Consider the following 15,363-nt stretch of genomic DNA (forward strand, 5'->3'; position numbering starts at 1 on the left):
CAGTATGCAGTAATAATTGTATACACCGCTGTTATTCTGGACCTAATGCTTGCAATGAGGCATTGAACCCAGTTTATAGCACTATTACACCCTGCTAGCAATCTACAACGTTGAGGTGTAATATTTTCATCACAACAGAATTCCCCTCATTACTCTCTTACAGGCCCACATATGATCTACCTCTGGCCTAAGCTGGCATTAAATTTAAGCATCTTACCCTACAAATACTGTTATCATGTCTGCCTACAGATTCTATTATACTGGACATGATACCCTCTAAAAAGAGTCATACACTGCATGTATTAGTTAAGTTATGTTTTTGTTCATCTTATACCTCTTATGTTTCAAGACATTTCCAAATGTCTGGTTCCCACAATCTGGAGCCCACTTTCGCTCTTCTCCCAACGACCATGTTGTCGTGCCATTATGGCCTTCTCCTACCCATCTGAAAGCCATTTTTATTTTATTTTGCTCCCTTGGTCCATGGTATCCTGCAGCGTGGACTGGTCACATCTCAAGACTATGACAATGACTGCACTTCATGTATCCACTAATATGGCTACAGTTTGGTTTACTCTGTTAATTGCAGGGGTCTTAATACCCCACACAAAAGAAGTCTGCTCCTCCACGACTTAAAAACAAACAAAAACAAAACAAAAAAACTGGCGCCTCTATTTTCTGTGTCCAAGAAACTAGTTTTTGCAAAAATATTTACCAAAACTGTCATTACCCTCCCTCCCCCCCATCCTTTACCCTCATCATGCCTACTCACCATCTAAGAGTTGCAGTCTATCGATACTCTGGCATAAAGACTAGTCACTCATGCTAGATGCAAAGTACACCAACAAAACAGGCCATCTCTTGATCATCTTTGGATTGCTCCACCAATATTTTTTCACAATAGTCTCCCTCTATGCCCCCAATTCTAACCCATTGCAATTTATCGCGAAAAGCTTTGCTAAAATCAAAGCCACCCAAAAAACGCAGGCTGATTATCTGCGCTTCAGTTGAGTTACAGATCCAACAGATTCACATAAGATGCTCACCCAGATCCTCTCACACAGTATGATCTCCACGACACCCGGAGGGAAATTGCTTCTTTTAATTCGAATCAGTGAAATGGTCATTATATTTGCAATAACCCTTTAAGATCACAATGGCAGGATTTAGGTGCATCTCACCCGGGAGGATAGGAACCTGAACTAGGTAATAGGACAAACTGTTGGAAAATGCCCCATTGCCGGGGAACGGCGCCAGGGAACTCCTGACATCATAACTACTACAGCGGGCTGTAATGGTTGTGGTGCTTTGAGTAACCCTTTAAGCTTAAGTAAGAATGAATTTGTGTTTGCTGTCATGTTTCTCTGTACCATTATTCTTCATGTAACGACTATTTTTGTGACAATATGGAGTGGAATTCATGGGCCATATCCATGGCAACAAGGGGATAATTCCAGAGACCGTGCAAGACATTTGTTACCTTCAGTGATCCCATCAGGCCCACGCTATTCATCTGTTGGTAGTTAAGATGTTAATCTAATCAGTAGCGTGTGGCAGGCCTCAGATGCTAAACCTGTGTGGGGGCTCACACGAGCCTCTCCTCCCATCCCAATCATCTGTCCCCTTGTCGCTTGCTGTGTCAGGTGGTGCACAGAAGCACTCTCTGCAGATTTGTGTATCTCTTGTATTCATTACCCTCTGCATCTAGCCTCCTGGGACCCAACCTCTTAAGATCGCTGTCAGTTTAGTTTTCACTATGAACTAAAGTGGTGGCCAGTACTCGGCTGAGAACTTCTCCAATTCCTAAGCTTTGCTGCTAATACATGAGGGTTTATTTACTAAACAGTAAATAGATGTGAATTAAATACATAACTGCAAAATTCAGGCTAAAATAACGAAGCTGTGACTACAGCTGACTGGAAATCTCCAAATCATCTGCTTTGTTATAAATTAACAGATTTTGGTTTTTATTTTCTGTTTTATGATGGAACATTGTTATTTTTATTTTCCATTTTATATATTTTTACAGATGTAGTGGAATGATTTATTTTATCAAAAGGATGATATATTTGTGTTGTCATGGTAATTTCAGATAATGAGACTTGCTTAGTTGGACAGGTTTCCATAAAGTAATATACGTGTCCCATAGATAGTGGACTAAAATCCTGATGAAATTTGAAATATATGCCTTTATGAAACACATTTCCATTCCCTTTTTAAATAAACTACATGAGATTGCACTCTTGAAATGATTCCTGTTCATGCTCTTGATATCTGCATTTGGCTGGGAAATCATAGATACAGATGGGTGTACCAGTATTTAATTACTTCTCTCTTAACCTGTCGGCCAATAACAGAATGTGACTGGTGTCGTAATTAAGGCAGGATTTATAAAGTGGAAAAATCTGCCTTTTCTCGCAGCTTGAACTAGTGATGTGTCACAGAGCTACGTCCAAACATGTGCCCCACCCCCCAGGGCCCCAACATGCATTAAGAATTCTTGGATTGTGCTAGGAATAGCCAACACACAATCGTTGTTGTACTGCAACTCCTATGAAGCTTTAGGAGATCTCCATTAAAGGGAAATTCTGCTCCCTCCCTTGCTTTTTATTTCCCCCATTGGGTGTATATCTTGTCTCCTGTCTGAAGCCTTTGCACACTCTCCTCTTTTTTGTAGCTGACCAATTACAGATTTCACAATGCAACTCAATGAGAAGCCTTTGCAAGGCAACCAGGAAGTAATAGGCCAGTTGCTTGACTGACAGCCATGGGGGCTGTAACAAGGCGCACACACTCTCTTCCCCCCCCCCCCCCCCTCTCTCTCTCTTCTCTCTCTTCTCTCTCTCTCCTCTCTGAATTCTATGGTTTTACATATCAGGACATAACTGTCATCTGTTCCTTAGCAGTTCTTAAAATTAGGCAAATACAACCTCAGATGAACAACACATGGCATATTACACCGTGTCATGATTTATTAAGCAAAAATGGAGAAGACGTGTTGGAAAAACCAAGTACAACTTATGATTCAACAGCTTGTAGAACAACCTTTAGCAGCAATAACTTGAAGTGATAATTTTTTATATAACTTTATCAGTCTCACACATCGTTGTGGAGGGATCTTGGCCCACTCTTCTTTACAACATTGGTTCAATTCATTGAGGTTTGCTGGCATTGGTTTATGCACAGCTGTCTTAAGGTCCTGCCACAGCATTTCAACTGGGTTTAGGTCTGGACTCTGCCATTGCAACACCTTGATTCTTTCTTTTTCAGCCATTCTGTTGTAGATTTTCTCCAAACATGATGCTGTGTATTATGGCCAGACCTCTCCACTTTGGTCTTGTCTGTCCAAAGAACATTGTTGCAGAAGTCTTGGGGTTTGTTCACATGCAACTTTACAAACCTAAGTCGTGCAGCCATGTTCTTTTTAGAAATAAGACGCTTTCTCCTGGCAACCTCTCAAACTGTACTTGTTCAGTCTTTTTCGTTTGTGCTGTCATGAACTTTAACATTTAACATGCTACCCGAGGCCTCTAGATCTAAAATGTAACTCGTATTTTTTGGTTTATTTTATAAATTTCTCTGAGCATTACACGGTCTGACCTTTTTAAGTGAATTTGCTGGGACGTCCACTGCTGGGAAGACTGTCATCTGTCTTTAATGTTTTCAACTTTTGAATAATCTTTCTCATTGTAGAATTATGGACTTTACATTGTTTGGAAATGGTCTCATAATCCTTCCTGGTTTGAAGGGCAGCAACAATCGTTTTTCTAAGATCATTGCTGAGGTCTTTTCTCCTTTGCATTGTGTTAACACACACCTGACTCCTCCACACCAGCAAACTGCTAAAACTTCAGCTTTTAAAGAGGTGGTCACACTTGCTGATGATCAATTCATCAAAGGCATTTGATTAGCAGAACCTGTCTGCTACTTGGCTTCTTAATTCTTTGGAAGCAGTAAAGGTGTACTTAGTTTCTCAAACATGGCTTCTCCATTTTGTCTTTACTTTTGCTAAATAAATCATGACAGTGTATTATTTCATGTGTTAATCATTTTAAGCCCTGCTGATGAGGGACAGAGTACCTCCTGATATGTAAAACCGTAGAATTAAAAAAAAAAAAGGTGTACTTTCTTTTTTTTCCCTGACTGTAATTGACAACTTATATTGCAATCTACACTTCTTGTGCTTTAGGGGTCTGGAGCGTCCCTTTAATAGGGGTAGCTAGTTCGTAAACTCTAGATTATACTAAATTCACATTTTACTTCACAAGGACATACTTGAAAATGCGAGAAATCTCAATGTATCTTTCCTGGTAAATATTTTAATCGAAAATAATAAATGTAAAAAGTTTTGTCACTAAGCTTGTGTAATGGAATGACATTTGCCTTTCCCCGTACAAAATAGTTTCACTGGAATTGCCTCTACTCTTTCCAAAACATGTTAACAAAAAAAAATAAACCATATAAAAAAAATAAAAAAAAATGTTCTTAAGGAGAAATATGTTTTAGTTTTTCTTGATTGACCTTTACAATGTGGCTGATCAGTGTTGTTGGATTTTTTTCTCTTCTAGGATTCTGAAGGACAGACACCTCTGCATTATGGTAAGTAAAGCATCCTTCCACTAGTGCAGTGTGAGATCTATAATGAATTGAATGGCAGTATTTTCAGTTCAATGTTTCTCAAACTTTTTCCCCTTCATCTTCTAAACATTGCTCTATTTTACCCAGGTACCCCTTCAAATATCCATAATTTAACAGTTATCCCTTGTTTTAATCCTTCGTTTAACCAAGAAGCCTTAATATCGAATTGCCTTAACAATTCCATCAACCATTTGCAAGTGAAATGGGATGGCATTTATTCCAGACTGGGGGGGGGGGGGGGGGGGCATTGTTGGTATAGTGGGATTACGGCAGCTATTGGGGGAGAGGACTTGAATATTATGTAATGCATTGTGGCTGTTCAGGGATGTTTTTTGTTTAGTTTTTTTAGTTTACTATACTGTAGTTGTGGTGTGAGAAGGGAACATGGTACATTAGTGAGTATAACTGGGGCATGGAGGCATGCGGCAGTTATCTGAAGGAGGATGCCACTAGGAGGCATCAGGTGACAATGTGAGATAGTTGCTAGAAGCACATTGGATTTTGAAGGGGGTGTCATTGAGACTGAGGGGATAGGTTGGATATTGTGGTAGAGGGCACGGCTGAGGAAGTATAGCTTGAGGATTTGGGCTGTTGAAGGAATAAGGGCATACATGCTGAGGGTGCAATCATCTATTCTATATTGAGAGGGATGGGACATTGCTGTAGATGATGGTTTGTTAGATATTAAGGGAGTTGTATAAGTGACTGAGTGAAGGGAGGGGTCTAAGTGGGAGAAATTGTGGCTGCAGACGAGGTGTTCTGAGAGTGCATCGTGGAAGGATCTTGACTGTTGAGGAAAGGGACCATGGTGTCTGTGGGAGATTTGGTGGCTAATAAGGGTAGATGAGCAGGCATTAGCAGTGATGAATTTTGGGAAGTATAGCCTTCTGTTGTGCTTTGAGTAGCAAAAAGTGTGAAATATATATATATATATATGCAAAAAGTGTGAAATATATATATAATATATATATACACACAAAAAGATAAGTCCTGCGCTCACTTCCATCACTACTGGGCCAGCAGCAATGACTACTGTACACATCAGCCCCAATATATAGTAAAAATCAAGGAAAAGAAAAAGTTACCTGCGCTCTCTCCTTAATCCCTATGTATATTTAAACAAATGGAGATTAGTGATGTCGCGAACATAAAATTTTCCGTTCGCGAACTTCCGCAAATGTTCGCGAACGGGCGAACCGCCATTCACTTAAATGGGCAGGCAAATTTTACAACCCACAGGGACTCTTTCTGGCCACAATATTGATGGAAAAGTTGTTTTCAGGGGACTTACACCTGGACTGTGGCATGCCGGAGGGGGATCCATGGCAAAACTCCCATGGAAAATTACATAGTTGATGCAGAGTCTGGTTTTAATCCATAAAGGGCATAAATCGCCTAACATTCCTAATTTTTTTGGAATAACGTGCTTTAAAAACATCAGGTATGATGTTGTATCGATCAGGTAGTGTAAGGGTTACGCCCGCTTCACAGTGACAGACCAAACTCCCCGTTTAACGCACCGCAAACAGTCCATTTGCACAACCGCAAATTCCCCATTTGCACAAGGTTGGATACAAAGCTAGCCATGTCCCGTTCCTTGTCCTCACTGATGTAATTGAAGGTCTCTTCCTCCACCCAGCCACGTACAACACCAAGGGTCCCCGAAAGGTGACAACAAGCCCCCTGTATTTTTTTTTTTTTTAATGTACACTACTGTTACACCAGATATGAGTTGCACTGGTGTGACACTGTGCCCTGGCAGGCCCTGAAATGCACACGTGTGAAGGAAACTGACTGCTATTATATTACAGTCAAAAAAGTTTTAGTTTTTTTTAAATGCAAGCTATTGTGACACCAGATATGAGTGGTGGCACTGGGCAAGTGGGCACAGTATACGCTGTGAGCCTGACACACAAAAAAAAAGCAGACTGATGTTCTAGCCCTAAAAAGGGCTTTTTGGGGTGCTGTCCTTACAGCAGAGATCAGATGAGTCCTTCAGGACTGTAGTGGACACTGAATACACTAGCCTGGCTATCGATTTCCCTATTAAATCAGCAGCAGCTACACTGTCCCTCCTCTCACTAAGAATGCAGCTTCCGGGGGGCAGGGCCTAGCTGTCATGGAGGAAAGACGCACTTCGTGCGAGCTCCCTAAATATCTCACTTTAAGCAGCTATCAACAAGCGAATTTCACCCCAGAAGGGGATGACCCAGCAATGTTGCTCCTACCTGACCGACCCGACATGCTTAATAGCGGTCAGCAACTCGACAGAGTCTTACTTACCTCCGCGTGGCAAGTGTGGCCTGGTGCTCACCGGCGGGAGAGGCGGCCGATCTCCTGATCCTGGGATGCCCAGTAGAAGCTACTTCCCGGCAGGAGCTCCGTTACCCCTCCCCCCCCCCCCCCCTCGGACCGGTGGGGGTTATCCCGGTCCACCTCTGAGAGGCTGTCTGGAGCTAATGGACGAACAGAGCACAGCCGCCCAGGCTGACATACTCATCTGCAACTCTCCCAATATGGCGGCAGCCGCGTGTCCTCCTGGTACCAGCAAAGCATGGCAGGATATTGAGTCTAAGCCGGACAGACTCTTTAATCAATTTTTGAAGCAAATAACAAGCAGGAAGCCCCAACAAGCTCCACCACAGCTAAGCGAAGCAGTCCCCATTAAAATCCACCAACGCAAAAGGCGTCGAAGACGGGACCGGAGGCACAAACAGAAATGCAGAGCCTGCCCCACGTCAAGCACTCGCCACCACAATCCCGCACCGGGCCGTGAAGCACCACCGGGACATATCCGACCACCAGACAAAACAAGCTTCCACCACCTCAAGCCGCGAACCCGGCACTCAGCCAGAGACTTGCCGTTGTTGTTCCAGGTATCAGGGACTCCCAGGATCTGCACCTGGCGCCCAGAAGGGATCGGATGAGCACAAGCAGTAAACAGCCTGCGAAGCATGTCCCACTATAGCCGATCCTCCACACCATGCCTTTGATCACATGAACTGCTCTCTGCACATTAACTAATCGTAAAGTAGCAAGCGTTTAAACATGTCATTATTTCACCTCCTAAAGAGTTTATTGTCGTAGTTCCTTACATGCCTTTACCTTAACCGTTCATGTATTATGTTATTCACAAGTCTCATCTCATGGGGCGACTCACACTTGATTTATAACTAGTGGTGGAGCTGCTGATATAAATACACAGTTGATAACGTGCAAGCTACACCCTAAACATGACAGCCATCTTTCACAACAATGTACTGCTATATACTCATAGCCTCAGTGCAACTAGCCATGATATATGCACGTTCAGCCTAGCATGCTCAAATATAACACACTTCTGTCTAAAAAAAAATGAAATAAAAATAATAATAATAATAATAATAATAAAAAAAAAAGTGCAGCTTCCGAATTAATCTAAAATGGATGCTGTCCAGGAGGTGGGAGGGTCTGGGAGGGAGGGTCTGCTGCTGATTGGCTGGAATGTGTCTGCTGACTGTGAGGTACAGGGTCAAAGTTTACTCAATGATGACGAATAGGGGGCGGACCGAACATCGCATATGTTCGCCATCCGTGGCAAACGCGAACAAGCTATGTTCGCCGGGAAATATTTGCCGGCGAACTATTCGGGACATCTCTAGTCAGGATAGATGCCTCTGGAATGGGAGGTACGGGTTGAGATGGTACGCATACCAGTGTCTCAGGGGCCAAATAAGCATTTCTGGACAAAAGTGTCTGATGGGCCTGGGCAATCTGGTCCATACGGGGATCCTGTTCTTAAAATATTGCCTCATAGGAGGCCATTTGCTGTCCTATACCTGCAGGGCCCATGGTCCTATCATAATGTCATAATGTAATACCCCAACACGCAGATTTTAGGATAGCAAGGGACAAGACTAGGATATAACTTATTACCTGGACTTAGAATGGCCAGACTAAACGTCAGACAGAGATAAAGCGTAATCAGAAACGAGACGAGGTCATGGTAACAGAGAGACTACGAAAACGAGAACAAGCCAGAGTCGGGTAGATGGTAATCAGTCACACGGGCAAACAAGACAGGAAAGGGTTAAAGATAAATTCAGAGTCAAGAACAAAGCCATGGTCAATACCAAAATAAACAAAATAGGTCAAGGAACGCACTAAAGGGTACTGACACAGAAACCACGATAGGACAAAGTGGATAGGGCTAGGGAAGTTTAAATATCCTTTAATATTTGATTGGCCCACGTCATGCCTACGCCCCCAAAACGTTTGTGTTTGGGGGTGCTGGAATGACGTGGGCCAATGGGAGCCTGAATCAACTTTTTGCTCCCACTGCCCCTTTAAGAGCAAGCTCGTGACTCGAACCGTGCTCGTAGTGCCAGGCGGGCCACGTGACTGATCACTGCGGTCAGTGCACGCGGCTAAGTCAGAAGAGGATATCAAGCCGCATGCGGCTCGTGTGGAGGCAGGAGTGATCCAGCCACGCGCGGCTCAAGCTTAGGAGACAGGTCGGTCCCAGGATAAGGTAAATACAGCCACAACCACTTATCCCAATCACACACCTTGCTTAACGTCCTATCCCATTAAAAGCATATACCGCGTATTTAATAAAACAGACCCCCTACTTCATCCAGGTTACCGATCGATGGTTCGATATTCTGAGCCCTCTCTGATTTACTGTACACGACTATTCGATATTCCCACAAATTTTACATAGCATCTTATGTTTGTTTGAGACCACCTTAAAAATATTGGATATCACTAAAAATCATGATCACTATATATTTCTCTACAAACCTCTAAAACGAACCAAACTACTCATCCATCCGCTATACCACTTTATCCCACCTAGAACTAGTGCCCAGTTAAAATACTTGACTCTTACTTACCCACACTCAGTCATGCCACACACATTTCACCACTACTCTCACTGAATCCCTCTGACTACGGCTAAATTCATCTTCTACATCAGAACACTACTCCTAAGATTGGGTTGTATCCATGTCTCGGGTCTTTCATTTAGAATAGGGGCAGCTTCGGTCTCCTTCAACACTGACACTCCAGTGCATATTATTAAAAGATTGGGCAGATGGAAATCCTCAGTCTACAACCGATATATTCCTCATCCCGAGAAAGAAATGAGGAAAGCTTTTAAAAGTTTGGCTTTGTAAATTTGATGCAATAAGTGTGTTTTTCTTTAATACCCTCTTTGCATGAACCCGATTTACATATATTACTAATATGTTTCTGAACATATATATTATATTATTCACTCACTCACTCTCTGGGCCGGCCTAAGACATCATGCTGCCTAGGTCCAACGATAAGGTTACTGGCTATGGGGGGGATAATGTATAATAAACACAGGTTACTGGCTATGGGAGGATAATGTATAATAAGCACAGGTCACTGGCTATGGGGGGATAATGTATAATAAACACAGGTTACTGGCTATGGGAGGGATAATGTATAATAAACACAGGTTACTGGCTATGTGGGGGATAATGTATAATAAACACAGGTTACTGGCTATGGGGAGGATAATGTATAATAAACACAGGTTACTGGCTATGGGAGGATAATGTATAATAAACACAGGTTACTGGCTATGGGAGGATAATGTATAATAAACACAGGTTACTGGCTATGGGAGGATAATGTATAATAAACACAGGTTAATGGTTGTGGGGGAGATAATGTATAATAAGCACAGGTTACTGGCTATGGGGGGGGGGGGATAATGTATAATAAACACAGGTTACTGGCTATGGGAGGATAATGTATAATAAACAAAGGTTACTGGCTATGGGAGGATAATGTATAATAAACACAGGTTACTGGCTATGGGAGGATAATATATAATAAACACGGGTTACTGGCTATGGGAGGAAAATGTATAATAAACACGGGTTACTGGCTATGGGAGGATAATGTATAATAAACACAGGTTAGTGGCTATGGGGGGATAATGTATAATAAATACAGGTTACTGGCTATGGGGGATAATGTATAATAAACACACACCAAAAAAAAAAGAATGCAGCTTCAGAATTAATCTAAATTGTATGCTGTCTAGGAGGTGAGAGGGTCTGCTACTGATTGGCTGGAATGTGTCTGCTGACTGTGGGGTACAGGGTCAAAGTTTACTCAATGATGACGAATAGGGGACGGACCGAACATCGCATATGTTCGCCATCCGTGGCGAACGCGAACAAGCTATGTTCGCCGGGAACTATTCGCCGGTGAACCGTTCGGGACATCACTAATGGAGATCATTTAGTTGCTCCAATGGCCATTGGAGGGAATGCCCGCCTGCCAACATCAAGGCACACCCCACTAAAACGGGTCCTAAACTGACCCTAAAGCAGGTTCAACACTGACCTTTCACCCTCTTTCCTTAAGCTTCTGTCAAAGATATCTCTAATGAGACAGAGATGGGTATGTTTTATATACTTATTAACCCTTAATAGGGAACACATGGGATGGGCGGCAGCATTGTAACAAGGCTGTGTGATACAAAGTAAATACAAATACAAAAAGATAAGTCATGCGCTCACTCCCATCACTACTGGGCCGGCAGCAATGACTACAGTACACATCAGCCCCAATATATAGTAGAAACCAAAGAAAAGAAAAAGTTACCTGTGCTCTCTCCTTAATCCTTATGTATATTTAGACAAATAGAGGTCATTTAGTTGCTCCATTGGCGGGAATGACCGCCATATATATGTATATTTATTTATTTATTTATTTATTTATTACCGGTATATTTTTGGGCTCATTTTGTTTGGACGGATATGAAACGTTTGTCTTGCTGAAATGTTCCTAGAGGTATATGAGTTGCAAAGTGCTAAACAAATTTTGTGTCCCGTTCTTTGAATTTGCCAGGATTGTACACTAATAGTTCTCATTCAACACCAAGCCCGGTATAATCAGTAATATGCCACATTGCAGGGGCCATGGTGGAAAGATTGGGTTGTTACTATTGAGGGAGTTTCTATTGGTCAATCTGAAATATGTGGTTTGTTGCACTGAAAGAGGTGTTGAAAAAATGGGCATGAGTTTAATTTTCAGATTTGTAGCAGGGCTTCAGACACAGATCATTGGTGTTTTATACACACCGTTAACACCGTGACCCAATCTTCACATACTATGATCTGTCTGCTTAAAGTACTCCCACTCAGCATCTGCCTGCCCCCAAGTATATATTTTTATTCTGTGCTGTTTGCTGCTCTTCTCACATGAGTTATCAGCCACCTGACAGCTACGGGTAATATCAGAGGTCAGACTCCGTGTAAAATGTCTGTAAATCCGTCTTTTCCTCTCAAGACCATCCAAGGTCGCCCATCAGTTTCCCTCCCTCTTGGTTGCCTCCTCCATTCATGAGTTGCCCTGAGAGAGGGCTGTAAATGGCTCTCAACATTTCCCAGTGGAAATTGGCTGTCTCTAGATGTTTTGTTTTATTTTTGTATTGTGAGAGGGGTTGAGATCAGAATTGTCCCCATCTGTTGCAGGAGGAGGCTGGAGAAAATGCATCCCTCATGTCATCACTTTTTAAAAAGAAATGTAATCTTGGTTTTGAAGTGGTAGCCTTTCTTAGATAAAACATAATTACCTTCCAAAAAAATATTTGAAGTAATGTTTGAGGAGCCTTTTAAAGATGTCATCTGCTATGAGTTAAATCCCAGGCGGTGCTGGTGTGTCTATATATAGCAGTTCTGATGAAACCGGCGAGGATAGCTAAAGCAACAAATTTCTCATGAGCAGTTTATGGAATTTAATAAGTGGAATTCAAGTTGTACCCTAAATGATTTGATCAAAAACACACGTTAATCCTTTCATGGAAGCATAGCAATGTAAAATGGAAATTCAGAAAAATAAAGTGGAAACATTTTCCACTGTAAATGAAATCCTTTAAAGCGACACGCCGAACTTACCTTTCCCTATTCGCTTCCTCTTCCTCTCTCAGGATCTGTTCTTCATTTCTTCCTGTCTGCTCTAGTTTTCTTTAAAACATAAGACAAAGTAGGAACTATTTTGTCTTATGTATTTGTCCTACGCCTGACCAGCGGAGTAGCAAAGTGTGCTCCATTTCCTCTGGCTAGAGCAATTTCCCACAATTTCCTCCGTGATCTCGCAATGCCTCTTTTCTATTGCCAAACGTCCTGCCATATAGACAGAACACTGGCGAAACTACTGATTTTCGTCCTAACAGAACGAGAACAGTTTGTTCATTCATGTTAGGGGCACATTTGGTACTTCTAGTTCGGTTTGAAATTTCATTAGAAAACTACTGTGGCTGCTGCTTAGTAGATAGCTCCCTAATTCCCACGGTATCAGCCAAATTTACTAATACTAAGTAAAGATTACTTAGTATTCGTAAATTCTGCCCCTACTTGCTATATCGCGAGTAGGGGTATGTCTTTGTAAGAAAAAAAAAACACTCCTGTTGAACTAATGAGCGAAGAGGAGTACATAGTGTCCCCCCACTCGAGGCCGTGCTGTCACCATGAATGACAGGTGGGGGCCCTAAGTAACAAGGGGGGACCTATTGTCTCCCCCCGGCCCCCACATATGAGCGACAGGTGGGGGCCCTAAGTATCAAGGATGGACCTATTGTCTCCCCCCCCCGGCCCCCCACATATGAGCGACAGGTGGGGGCCCTAAGTATCAAGGGGGAAGGGAACCTATTGCATCCCACCCATGAGCGACGGGTGGGGGCACTAAGTAACATAAGAGGGGTAGCGCGTCACTCCTCCCAGCTTACAACAGGAGCCGCGCGGGAGTCAGAGTGGGAACTCTGACTCCCATCAGGCTGAGCCACCACTGGACCCCACGGAAGTCACCCTCCTGCATCTAAAAGGTAGGAAACAGGAGGGTGACTAAAATATTTTGTATATGTTTGTCTGTGTGTGTGTTTGTGTCTGTATGTTGTTATTATTATTATTATTATTATTATTGGCATTTATATAGCGCCAACAGATTCCGTAGTGCTTTACGATATATATGTGTCTCTGTGTGTTTGTGTCTGTATATATGTCTCTGTGTGTGTGTGTCTCTGTGTGTGTTGGTATGTATGTGTCTGTATGTGTGTGTCGGGTCGCAGCTGGGCCGGGCCCGTCACTCCAGGGGGCCCGGCCGCCCTGCAGAGCCCTGCGACCGGGATCCGTTTTCGCACGGGCCCGGCCGCACTGCAGACCCCTGCGACCAGGATCAGTTTTCACACCAGTGCCCCATGGATCGTGTGTACGCCACTGTCCTGCCGTGTGCTGGTCTCGCCACTGCTGTCCTAGAAATTTCACATTTAAAAGTTGTGATCCTGTCCTTTAGTTTACTTAAAGGAACACTATAGGGTCAGGAACACAAACATGTATGTCCTACCCTATAGTGTTTAATCCACCATTTTGGTGGCTTAGCTACCTTAGAAAAGGTGAAAACTCACTTTATTTCCAGCGCTGTATAGGTCTGCCAATGCTGGCCCCGCCCCACGATCCGCCTCCTTGGTGACATCAATTTTTATCCAATCCCAGCTGAAATCGGCATGGGGCAGGTCAAACTCTGTTTTGGCCAATCAGTACTTCCTTATAGAGATGCATTGAATCAATGTATCTCTAGGAGCAAAATTATGCGTCTTCATGCAGAGAGTAGAGACGCTGAACGGCAGTGCTGCCTACTATACTATGATATTTTCTCTGAAAAGGCAGTGTTTGCATGAAAATGCCTGTAGGCAATGATTATACTCACCAGAACAATTACATTAAGCTATAGTTGTTCTGGTGACTATAGTGTCCCTTTAAATCCAGAAATTTACACGCCAGTTTGTAATTGTTTTTTGTTTTTAAATTAAGGGCAGCCTAGTTCAGCACAAACAACCCTCCATAAGTAGATGTGTCTCTGAGATTGAAGCCTTTTAACACCTAATAGAAGTAGCTCAAAAGCGACTTGGTTTGGGCCCGATTTGGGCAGTGATGGCTAACCTTGTCATTTTAGATATAGACTACATTTCCCATGATACTCAGCCAGCATCATGAGAGAGACTGCACAAATAGCAGACGTGTACAGCTTCTCCATCAATGACTTAGTGGGGATACAGTCAACAAATGGTAAAACGGGTTATTTATTCCTTTGTAGTGTAATGGGGAATTCTATTAATTAATCATGGCATTGTTCTATTGCACACTATCCAAATAGAAATTGTTTACGTATAACTAAAATGACTACTTTTTTTATGCTTAGAAACTCAAGAAAAAACAAACCGCTGGTTTCATTGTAGAATGATTTATTTAAGATTCTCACAGCATTAACATGACTTCTGTCTATGGGATGTTGCATGCTCTAATAAATCTCTCTCCACTGCAGCCTCTGCCTGTGAGTTCCCGGATATAGTCGATCTTCTCCTTGACCATGGTGCTGACCCTTCTCTCGTTGACAACGATGGTTTTCAGCCACACGAGGCAACAGACAGCAAAGAAATCTCTAATATGCTGCTACAGCACTCCTCCTACGGCGAACACGACAAGCCCCCCAGCCTTTCAGAAATCCCAAAATAAATCTCATCCTGCAAATTCACCTGAGGCCTCATCTAGTCATTTTCTAGGACTTTCGTTTTTGTTTTCTTTCATTCTTGATTGCCTCCTTTTGTAACTCTGTATGTAAGAACATATGAAGAAGTCGAGTGCTTTTTTTTGTTTTGGTTTTAGCTTGCTCGTTTTCGGAGCATAAAATACGAACTGGCAAAAA

At 42.6% G+C, this 15,363-nt stretch overlaps 1 protein-coding gene across 1 annotated transcript in view; it reads left to right on the forward strand.

The window, feature by feature from the left end:
• Nucleotides 1–15,363, forward strand: part of ACBD6 (acyl-CoA binding domain containing 6) — a 53,573-nt gene extending 38,210 nt beyond the window's left edge. Inside the window, exons 7-8 of the mRNA XM_063428311.1 lie at nt 4,569–4,599; nt 14,983–15,363. Of these exons, the coding sequence (XP_063284381.1) occupies nt 4,569–4,599; nt 14,983–15,173 (222 nt within the window). The 3' untranslated portion in view covers nt 15,174–15,363. The remainder of the gene's footprint in view (nt 1–4,568; nt 4,600–14,982) is intronic.

This window comes from Pelobates fuscus, chromosome 7 (assembly GCF_036172605.1).
Source record: "Pelobates fuscus isolate aPelFus1 chromosome 7, aPelFus1.pri, whole genome shotgun sequence".
Taxonomy (NCBI): domain Eukaryota; kingdom Metazoa; phylum Chordata; class Amphibia; order Anura; family Pelobatidae; genus Pelobates; species Pelobates fuscus.